This window comes from Poecilia reticulata, linkage group LG5 (genome assembly GCF_000633615.1).
Source record: "Poecilia reticulata strain Guanapo linkage group LG5, Guppy_female_1.0+MT, whole genome shotgun sequence".
NCBI classification, from domain to species: Eukaryota; Metazoa; Chordata; class Actinopteri; order Cyprinodontiformes; family Poeciliidae; genus Poecilia; species Poecilia reticulata.
Genome location: NC_024335.1, coordinates 2,804,262 through 2,815,601, shown reverse-complemented (window position 1 = coordinate 2,815,601; position 11,340 = coordinate 2,804,262). Strand labels below are relative to the sequence as shown.

Genomic DNA, 11,340 nt, shown 5'->3' with positions numbered 1-11,340 from the left:
GCCTAAAGTTGATAAACGATTAATTCATAAGCAGCCATTTTCTTTAAAACCCGAGTATTAAAAGGGTCAGATTTCCATTACATAAATGTCAACATTTCTCATAACGTAGTGAATTAAAAGAAAAAATAAATGGTGCCATCTGTATTAAATACTCACTGAATAAATAGAAAATTGTGGTTCTCTCGCTTTCAACTTACACATAGAAAACGGGAGCCTTTCAGGTTGCTGAGTAGGAAAACAAAAAATGAAAAAATAAAACATGTCACAGAGAACTATTCATACATAATTGTAGGAATATTAAAACTTCGTCTAATGAAGTACATTAACTCACGACAGCCCTCAAAATCAACCATCATTATTGACGCCATGTTTTTCCCCCATCATGTTACCTTTGTAGCACATCAGTCATTTTCAGTTGAGAAGTTGGCCGCCATATTTCTGCATCAACTGCTCCTCTTAAAGATGACCAGCGGCGCCCTCTGCTGGCCAAACTACAACACTAAAAAAAGGTCTCAGCCCGGGGTGCTCAATACTTGTACTAAAACCAGTGTGGGTCGATCGTATGACCCACACTGTCATACTAGACATCAGCCTATCACTTATCGCCTCAAATGACTGAAACGGTTGGTAGCGGCAATAGTTACTTGTTTACCAGTAGTCATTATAACAGAGAAGACTTTTCTGACACATAGGGCACTGCGCATGCGCAAACAACGGCGCTGAGCACAGCAAACTACCGTAGCTAGATATCGAGTTAGCTCCGATTTTTACTCTAAAGTTTTCTCTTAAACTTGAGAAATGGTATAAAAATAAGTGAGGAAGCTGAACCAAGTAATAAGATAAAACGTATCACTTTAATATGGAATAAAACATATAATGAATTCTCAATATATAAACGTATTGTGCTCATGTCCGTCAAACAGTTTTGCATTTTGGTAGCAAGTAGATCATTTTAGGAAAAAGTGTGAGCACCACTAGCCTGAGTGTAGGTTATTACTTGATTAAAATCTGAAACATTATAATCTAATGAACCATTACTAGATAATTAATCATTACTTGACATTTATTTACTGGGACATAATCACACTGCTTAAAAATAACCATACATTTTTACAGAAAATGTGCTTTATTAAAAAATAGTAGTTTGCTGTGATCAGGTGTGGGATTGGGGTTACCTGGGTCTTCTTCCTCTTCCTCCTGTAGACAAATCATTCATCCTCAAGATGCTTCAACTCTTTGAACAGAGGGAAAGAAAAAGGTATTTCTGTTTTCATGGGATTTTAATACAAAAACCTGATATAGAAAAAAAACAAAACATAAAAACTGATTTAAGTTAAAACCATTTGTTACAGATTTCCTCTCTACAGCAACAGAACAGAAACGGCTCCCAGTGCACCAAACCAAACATTCAGCACAGAAAACAACTTCTTCTTGTTACCCACTGGTTTAAGGCGACCCCATGTCCTGTGGTCTGAATTTCCAGCAGCTCGCGTCCGTCAAACAGTGAAAACATCTGCGCTCTTCGTCAAACAAAAACGCTGAAAACTTTTGCTTATTTACACGCTGGTAAGTATTTACATCTGCTCATTTATTAGCTTAGTGTTTCCTGAAATGATCCGGATTTATTCTGACTCTGTAAACAGTCATGACTGAAACCCTCAGGTTGTTTAGTAATAATAATAATAATAATCTTTATTTTTTTGTATTCAGTCTGTTTCCGGATCAACAGACCCGGCTCTCCTCTACATCCTGTTAAAACCTCCGCCGGGCCGGGCGCCTCGGTACGCGCCCCCGCCTGGACCTGCAGGGCCGTAGAATCCACTCAGGAGGTCCACGCCTGGCTGCTGCAGGCCCCAGACCAGGGGGTTGGCCGTGGGGGCCAGGCCGCCGGGCCAGATGGGCGGGGGGGCCATGATGCCGCGCAGGGCCCCTAGCGGGCGCAGGGCTCCCAGTAAGGGTCCGGTTTGGAAATGCTGTCCGTGGAACTGGGGTAGCTGGGGGGCTTGAATCAGGCCGACGTTCCGCTGCGGCGGCTGGCCGAACAGAGCCGGACCCGGCTGGTTCTGATCCCGGTACATCAAGACGGGGATCCGGGACTCTGCGCTGCTCTGGGGAGCCGCTTCGGCGCCGACGGGCAGCTGCTGGATGGACTGGGAGGATCTGCAGGTGAAACCAGGAGATTTATTCTGATAAATAAAAACTATTATTGATGTATTGATTATTAACTGGAAAGCAAAAGCTGCTTAACAGATATTTATAGAACCTGAACCAGGGGAAGCTAAACCTCTGCAACGTGAGGATTTCTGGGTGAAACATTTTTACAGACAGATTATTTTTATCTTAAGTGCAAAATGTTATGTTACATTTTTTGTAGTTTTGGCTTAAACTGCTCTATTGTTCTTTAATCAAATTAACTTTTTTGATTCAGAAAAGTCCAGTTACTTAATTGATTAAATTTGTTAATCATTTCAAAAATCGATTAATCATTTTAGCCGTAGTTGATTTTTTATTTTTGGATATTTAAAATGTCTTCCTGTTCCAGTTTTAACTTTTTAAAGTAAATTAGTTTATCAATAAAGTGTTTGTCCTTTGTTGTTGCAAAGCTCTGACCTCTGACCTTTTTACTTCATCTTTGTTTACTTCTGAGTCAACTTTAGAATCTAACCCTGTGACCTCTGACCCCATCCGACTTGGACAGGAACCTTTAACTGACCTGGCGACGTCGCCCTCTTCAGGAGAGCCTGATGATCGGTCAGGTTCTCGTCGTCGCTCCGGTTCTTGGTTGAAGTCCGGCCCGTGTGGATCAGCTGACCGAGCAGCTGTGCTCTGATTGGACGGTTCTGTGTGGTTCTGGGTCGAGTGTCCCTCAGTGGGAGTGGGCCGCCGTCTGTCCTCCGTCCTCTCGTCCTCCCACGTCTCCAGCTGCAGTCCGGAGTGAATCGAGTCCAGCGTCGCCGTCACCGCCTTCCTGCCGGGCGCGAACCGGACCGACTCCGGCGGTGCCGCCCGGTCCGTGGGCGGTGTGACGTGACCGCCCTCCATGGCAGCGGCAGGAAGGGTGGCGTCGCTTGACTCCACCTGCAGCTCCAGCAGCTGCTGCTGCAGCCGCAGCTGCTGCAGCTGCTTCAGGCGCTCCGCCCGCATCTCCTTGATGGCCTGCTGCAGCACCTCCATGTCTCTGTTGGTCGCCACGGAAACACGCTCGCTGCCGGCGTCCGCAGCCAACTGGTCGGGGGTGAGGGGCCAGGTGGGCAGGACACCGGGCGTCTGGTTGCTATCGGCAACGGGATGGAGGCGATCGGCAGCGGTAGACAGAGACTGTCGGCCGAGACCTGAAGGCGGAGGAGAACAACGAAGGTCAGGAGCGACGCTAGAATTAGTGTCAAACTGAAGGTCCGAGGGCCAAATCCGGTCCGCCGGAGCTTCTCATTCGGTCCTCTAGACTCCAGAGGGACGCAGAAATAAATCAATTAATCAAATGATGAATCAAAATGAGTCTGATTATTTCCATTTCCATTATTTATTGTTCTTCTCTTTTCTCTCTTTCTACCATAAACTGGATGGTAAAAGTTTTCAGTTTGATGTTTTGGTCTCAATTAGCTCACATTCTGAAGGACAATTTCATTTGCAGAGCCTCCATAACTCATTTCTTTTGTCATTTCTGCTTGTTTATTTATTTTGGATGTTTAAAATGTCTTCCAGTTTCAGTGTTCGTTAGAATTTTAAGTTTATTGATCTTACTGTTCAATAAACAACAATGTTATGGTTTCTCTCAATAACTCCTGGGACAATTTGTCATCCATCAAAGTTTGTTATTGTGACCGACCTTTAAATAGAACCATCTAGATAACAGTTGTGTACTAAATATTATTTTATCGGTCAAATCAAAACAGTTTTTTTTATCCATTTATTGCAACATTACATCAGTCCCTCCAGTTTTTCGCCGAAATTCACGGAAAATCAACAGATCCTTGCATTTTTTCGCACTATACAGAATAATGAGTTTATTGCAAATTTCCATAAAAATGCTCAAAAACAATGAGATTATGGGATGCTAACTCCAACCTGCAGGTGGCAGTATTTCTTCTACTCTGCTGCCTCAGGCTGGTGTCAAGTTTTAGTCAATGATCAATAATGATTTAGACAGATATTTATTATTCGTAAAAAATTCTGGCACAACCGGCCCTTTAAGAACATTCAGGATGCTGATGTGGCCCAAAATGAAAAAGAGTTTGACACCCCCGCTTTAAAGTGAGATGAATATTTACATAGTTCTCTAATATCTGACAAACTGTGTTTCCATTAAAAATGTGTGCAAAATTTTGTTGATACTCCACTAATGTCACAATTTCTCAATTGCGGTGCTTTCGTTAGATAAGAATTTCAACTAAAATCCCACGTGAGCAAGTTTGTTTGCATGACAAGCCATTAAAAAACATGTTGGAGTTCTTATAAAATTTCAACTTTAGTCTTATGATTTTATTCTCCATTTAAAAAAATAAACGTAACACTCCGTCCTGAATTCAAAGTCCAAATAAACAGAAGCTGTTAAACAAGATGGCCGCTCTGACATCACTGATCTACAGAAATCCAAGGAGAGCACGTTGGGAAAAAAATCCATATTTTCCTAAAATTAAACCTTCCGAAACCGAATAATTCGATTCATTGATAAAGTTGAGTTATACTGATGTCAAAGCATGGTTAAAGTAAGGTTTTACGTTCAGGCGGCCAGGTTTGGAGCAGCAGGAACCGACCTTTGGGAGCGAGCAGATCCTCCAGGAACAACTGCTTGTCCTTGACGCTGTGACAGCCAACCAGGCGGCTGAAGCCGAGCTCCATTTCTTCCATCCCGGCCACGATGATGCCCCCGTTGGAGTAGACAGGAAACTTATCGAAGGAGTGCTCTGAGTTTAGAAATGAAATTTAAAAAAATCACTTGTTCCTGAGGTTTGGAGAAAATCTGTTAAACCTCCAGAAGCGTAAAATCTGATGGTGCTCAGTTGTATTCATAGACGTCTTTGCAAATGATCCAAACATTTCTCAAAAGTTCTCAAACGTCCCATTTGGCCAACGTTTTCTCTACCAAATCATCAGAGTAACTTGGAAATAAGTCGCTCATCCATTCACGCAAAACCCATTTTCTTATCTTCAATTATATATATGAAGCTATTTATAGTTTTTAAATCAAGTTTAAATTCCAAGTTCAATTCAAATTATATTTGCCGTTTAAATACTGCAGTCTCTGTCTCTCTTCCCCCGCCCCTCCGCCCCTCTGGCTTTAAATGTATTATCAAACTTTATTAACAAACCAGCGTTCTGACAACTATCCCAGCATGCACTTCTTCTTCTACGGGGGAAAATGAAATCGGAGGCTGCTTACCGTAGCTGCTAGACCTGTTGTGGCTCAATACTGGTCCATATATAAGGCGCACTGTCGGCTTTTGAGGAAATTGAAGGTCTTTAGGTGCCTTATAGTGCGGAAAATACGGTAATTTGCATGTCCTATAACACCTTTAGATATTAAATTGCTCTCTACTGTCTCAAAAACAGTTCCGACACAGATGTTGAACTTTATTCAACTGAAAGGTCACAAACCAGCCGAGTAAATTAGCACTAGAGAAGCCAAATGTGCAAACCTTTTCAAAGTTAGCTGAAGCGCTAAATTAGCTCCACTACTAGCGCATTAGCTGAAGGCTGCTGGATATAAAGCAACTTCAATTATATGAAATCTTCACTGAAACAACAAAACAGTCAGTTGAAGCTGATTAATGATCCACTGTATTTTTTAAAACCATTTTACTTAATTTATAACTCCAGAAAAACATTTAATAATGTTTTAAAAAATAAAAAAAAAAGTCGTGTATTTTTGCTACAGTAAAAAATACAGAACTGAGAGCGGCTGCTGTACCGGTGAGGTAGACAGTGTGTCGGAACTGCGTGTATCGGGCCTGGAGCTCGGTGAGGCAGTCGAGGTCCGGCGACTGATGGTTTGTCATGTCACAGTGATGATACGGCAGGAACTCTACGATCTGCCGCTTCTGGTACGCCGAGAGCAGATCCAGCAGGTTGGCTGCGTCCCTCCGGAACCTGAACAGACAAACATCACGCAAACCTCAGGGTCATCGAATCTGAGATCTTTCTGCAGAAGCAGAGCAACACAAGCCACTATTTAAAGGGGACCTATTATGCAAAATTCACATTTTGCAATTTTTTTTCCCCCTCCATTTGGGTTTCAACTGCTTCTAAAAACAACCCAAGCGCAATAAATTAATGTTTTTGGGTGTGTGGAAAGTGAGCCGTTTCCTCTTGAATGTTAAGTCACAAACCACTGAGCTGTTACTAAGCAGCCCCAGCAGAATTCTGCCCGTTACCTAGTAACCGCAGTAGAGTTCCGCCTGTTACCTAGCAACCCCAGCAGAGTTCTGCCGGTTACCTAGCAACCCCAGCAGAGTTCCAGCACTTTGATGGGCTGGTTTTACCTCCCATGTGCTGCACAATGGCTGCTGGAAAAGACAAGTGTTTTCTTGTTGACTTACGATCCCAAAACGACTTGCTACATTCCAGTTGGCTATGCAGGAAACGCTACGGTTGTATAACTGCACATCTGTCTGCTGTCATTTTCACGTGGGAGTATAAAGACTGAATTGGGGGTGTGGCCAGCAGCAGCTTATTTGGACACTCTAAAAGAAAACTGAGCAGACTAACATCTCATTGTCTAGGGATGATTTTGTGCAAAAAGATGTGGTGCAGATATTTTGTATAACTCAAAGATTGATGCTAACCTGTTCAAGGAAGCAAAATAGGTCTGATTTAAAGGTTTGAGCCAATGAATCTGTGCTCGAGGCGTCGTTCTGAAAGCTACACATTAAGGTATACTGTGTACCTGGCTTGCTCTTTCAGCTTTTTGTGGGTTTTGCAGTGGATCTTCCACCTCCAGAGACTTTCTGAAGAGCTGTGCTTCTCCAGGAGTATCAGCAGAGCAGCCAGTCGATCTGCAGTAAAAACCCATCAGCGCTCGTTACGGCACATGGAAACACAAGAAAGACAAAACCGATTCCGATTCTCTACGTACTGTGGGTGATGACGTCCGGGTTGAGGACCAGCTCGTCAGAGACGATGCAGCCTCCGGAGACAAACAGCTCGATGCAGCTGCTGTTCTTGATGTCGTCCAGCGAGTCGATGCCCACAAACACCACAGAGGAGTGTCGCTTTAAGGACATGAGGCCTGGAATCTGACATGGACACCAGGCATGGTTACTTCACTGTATACATCAGCTGAACATGGAAACTACAGCTCTACTAGAGTTAGTAGACATGACTAGCTGCTTGCTAGCTAGATGCACCTAATCACGCCGACTAACTCTAGTTAGCAAGCTGGCTAGCTAATTAGCTAGCATTTTAGTAGACGCGAGTAGCTGCATCTACTCACGTCTTACTTTAAGCTAGCTAGCTGCATGCTACTCCATTTTCATTTATTTTGCAAAGAAGGAAGTTGTGCTCAGTGTCTTCTTCAGTGGTTTTGTGTCGATTCCTTCACTGGTTCTTGGAGCAGCGCCCCCACAAGCGAGGAGGGGAACAGTTTTTTCAATTAGTTTGGTTGGATTGACTCTGAGGTGTGAAATCGCACCAACTGAAAATGTAACAAATGTTGCAGTTTTGGTTCCTAACTGAACTGAGTCTACTGGACTATCAGGTGTGAGAACAGCCTGAATCTCACTGCGGTGCGTTTTTCCGCACCCTGCGGGTCCGTTACGGTACCTGGTGGACGTGTCCAGCGATGTCCTGGTTCTTGATGATGACCAGCAGGCCGTTCTCCGTGTTGTCCTGGTGCAGGAAGTCCGCCGGGCTCTGATGCACGTTGCCCAGGCTCACCAGATATTCCTGCAGGTCAACAACACGCAAACAACACATAAACCACGTGTGTCAAACTCGTGGCTCGAGGGCCAAATCTGGCCCGCCACCGTCTTTGGTGCGGCCCTTTAAATATCACCTTCAAGATAAAGATTGTGTGCTTAAATATTTAATCAAAGCCATTTTTATCTGTATTTGTGAAAATATGTTCAAACTGAAGAACTTACTAAATGCAGAGTCAGCGATTTGTTAATGTTTTACCCAGAGACGCACCAATTTGATATAATATCTGTATCAGTTTTGTCAGTTTATTTATTTTTCACTGGCTGTTATCCTCCTCATTTCACTGACTGAATAATTTGAAGTCGTTTCTACATGTCTGACCCAGATTGTGAAGCTGTTTGTCGTTTGTTTGTTTATTTTGTATATTTAAAATGTCTTCCAGCTCCAGTGTTAAATGTTTGTTAGAATTTAAAGTTCATGGACCTTTGAAAAAGTGTTCTCATGTTATCGTTGTGCTGTTACCATTATGTTAGTAGAAAATGATCCCAAAACAACAATATTATCGTTTATCATAATAACTTCTGGGACATTTTGTAGTCCAGCAGAATCTGGCGGGCCGCCCAGCTTACCCTGACCCCCTTGCAGACCGGGTCGTCCGGTTCTGGGCAGTGTACGTAGAACTGCGGCATCTTCCTCTTGATGTCCTTCAGGATCTCCGCCAGGTTGTGTAAGACGTTCGGCTCCAGCCGGTCAATCACAGAGCTGATGTGTGTAGTCGAAGGGACGGGCGCCGCGCCGGGCTCCAGAACCGAGGCGGAGGCGGGGTTCGGACTGGCGACCCTGGGATGCTGGGTTTCAGAACCAGAACCAAGTCCTGACACGGTTACGGTGCAGTCCACGCCCATCAGAGCCTCTCCGCCTTCCTCTGCAGCCGAGCAGAGAGCGGTCCGAACCGCGGCGCCGTCCTGAGGCTGAGCCGCGCGGCCCCAGGGGGACCCAGAACCAGAGGTTGGGTCACAGTCAGAAAACTGTTCGGTAGCGGCGGTCCGACCCGCTGAAGCCTTCCCTGCTCTGACGCTGGCCACGAAGTCGCTGACAGTGTTTGCCAGTGCGGCGTCGACAGGAATCCCAGCAGCCGCTGCAGCCGGGTTGCCGCGGTCCTTGCGGTCCTCGCTCACCGCCAGCAGGCTGACGATGCTGTCGTGCAGCGAGCCGACGTAGTCGGCAACCGGAGGGCAGGGGTTGTAGAAGGAGACGTAGGGCGAGAACTGCGGCAGCGATGCGTACGGCGACAGCGGCGCCGACGGCAGAGGGGGAAGCCTGTAGTTGACGCCTTCATCCTGCAGGAGGAGCTGCAGGTCCGAGGAAAACGCCGACAGGTGTTTGTCCACCACGCTGTCCAGGTCTCTGACAGGACGGCCAAACGAGCCGCTGTTGGATTCCTTCGGTTCTGATTGGTTCTGCTCCGCAACCTCCTCACATCCCTCCTCTAGACGGACTTCCTCTTCTTCTTCTTCTGCTGCTGCTGCAACCTTTACTTTCAGCAACGTCTCTGCCTCTCCCGCCGATTCCTGCATTCGTTGAGATTTGGACGGGGAAGATTTTATCCTGGGAGGCAGAACTGAGAACGGATCCGTCTCTGCAGGAACCGATGCTGGGTCCGTTTTCATTTCCTTCTGCTGGACCTTCAGCTCAGTTTTACTCGACTCCCCTGAAGGCAACACAGTGACATCACTTAAAGTATTCACACCTACAAACACCAACTTCAGTCAAATTTATGAGACAGAACAACACAAAGTGAAGGGAAATTAATTATTATGGGTTTTTTTCTCTTTGTTAAAAATAGTCCACAAACCATCACCATTGCTTCTTCCAAGTCGGCCATGTTTGTTTACGCCGAACCAACATTTGATCTTGAGAGATTTTACGAGATTTCCCATCTGACATTTAAATGTTGGTGAGTGAAATCGTTTGTGTGCGTGGCTCGACAAAACACTGCAAAATCACAAAGTTTTAACAAGTATTTTTGGTCCAGTCTCAAGTGCAAATATCTTAGTTTTGTCTTATTTCGCGTGAACTGGCTTTCAAGTAACTTCTAAGAGCTTGTTTTAAGTAAATAACTCCTTTATATGGATTTTTAAAAGCTATAGTTCCACTTAATACATGTTGAAATAAGTAAAATAATCTGCTAATTGTACCAGTAACTTTTTAAAAATCAATAGTAAGGAAGAGGAATTATTTCCATACCAAGCTCCTATATCTTGCTGAAAAGTTACTTGAAAGTTAGTTTTGTCTTATTTTAAGTGTAATAAGATATTTGCACTAGTAATTAGCCAAAAAATACTTGGCAAAATTTTGTGTTTTTGGATTCTGGAAGGAGCAAATCAATAACAATGTATATTGCAATAAACATGTGATCAGTATCAATAGAAAATACAACCAGTATTTTCTATAATGGTTTGTATTGTTGGACTGGAGTTCAGTGGAAATATTTAATAATTTCCACTGAACTACAATCCAAAACCGCACGGCATTCTGGGAGACGTATGTTGTAGCAAGGCTGGTGGAATCTCCTAACTCTCTCACCCTGGTTACCTAGCAACTCGTTCATTCTTTGGTTACCTAGCAACGACCTGCTTTACAATATAAAACTCCTTATGGAAAACTGGATAAAACAGGAAAGGTCACATCAGTAGTTAAAACAACAAGCTAATCAATAATTATTGATATTGATTGACTCAAGTTCAAAATTACTTTCTTGATCCCAATGGATTAAATGAGATGCTAATGTCGCCCCGACCCTAAAATAAACTGCTCCACTGTGCAGGTCAAAGGTCAAGTTAAATAATTAGCTTCCTCTGTAGAAACAGAACGATTCTGTTCTGGAGGTTCTGGACGGGTTAAAGACGGACCAGCAGCTGAGCCGAGCTCAGGTTGCAGAATGTTACCTGGAAACTCCTTGGGGGGAACCTGCAGCTCGTTAGGCGGCTCCACTTCGTTAGCGGGCAGACGCCGCAGGGAGGGCGGCGGCTTGGTCTCAGGTGACGGTGAGCAGGTGGGGGAAGGGCGGGGGCTGGGCAGCGGCGAGGGGCAGGTGAGCGGAGAGGAGGGTGGGCTGGGGTCCGGGGACGGGCACTGGGACGGCGACGGTGGCGGGCTGGGGTCGGGGGAGGGGCACTGGGAGGGCGAGGGCGGCGGGCTGGGGATGGGCGACGAGCACTGGAAGGGGGAGGGAGGAGGCGTGGCCTCGGGGGACGGGTAGGACGGAGGGGGGCTCCGCTCCGGAGACGGGGCGGGGCTCCTCCTGGGCAACTTGGTCGTCACGGTGACGCCGGTGGCCGAGTCGCGGTGCTGGAAACGCGGGTCCTGCGGGAGGCTCCTCTCCCGCTGCGAGTATCGCTCCGAAGAGAGACCTGCAGGGAGAAACCAGACTGATGCTTCACATGGCAGTCTGCATCCTAACAACAGCGTTTCAGTTTCTTCACA

The 11,340-nt window shown here is 45.3% G+C and overlaps 1 protein-coding gene across 1 annotated transcript in view; it reads right to left on the bottom strand.

The window, feature by feature from the left end:
* Positions 1–1,261: 1,261 nt before the first annotated feature.
* tasora (transcription activation suppressor a) overlaps positions 1,262–11,340 on the bottom strand; it is a 26,593-nt gene continuing 16,514 nt past the window's right edge. Inside the window, exons 20-28 of the mRNA XM_008408344.2 lie at positions 10,803–11,267; positions 8,484–9,565; positions 7,759–7,881; positions 7,073–7,232; positions 6,884–6,992; positions 5,909–6,087; positions 4,755–4,904; positions 2,714–3,332; positions 1,262–2,160 (exon numbers count right to left, since the gene is read on the bottom strand). Coding sequence (XP_008406566.1) covers positions 1,743–2,160; positions 2,714–3,332; positions 4,755–4,904; positions 5,909–6,087; positions 6,884–6,992; positions 7,073–7,232; positions 7,759–7,881; positions 8,484–9,565; positions 10,803–11,267 — 3,305 coding nt within the window. The 3' untranslated portion in view covers positions 1,262–1,742. The remainder of the gene's footprint in view (positions 2,161–2,713; positions 3,333–4,754; positions 4,905–5,908; positions 6,088–6,883; positions 6,993–7,072; positions 7,233–7,758; positions 7,882–8,483; positions 9,566–10,802; positions 11,268–11,340) is intronic.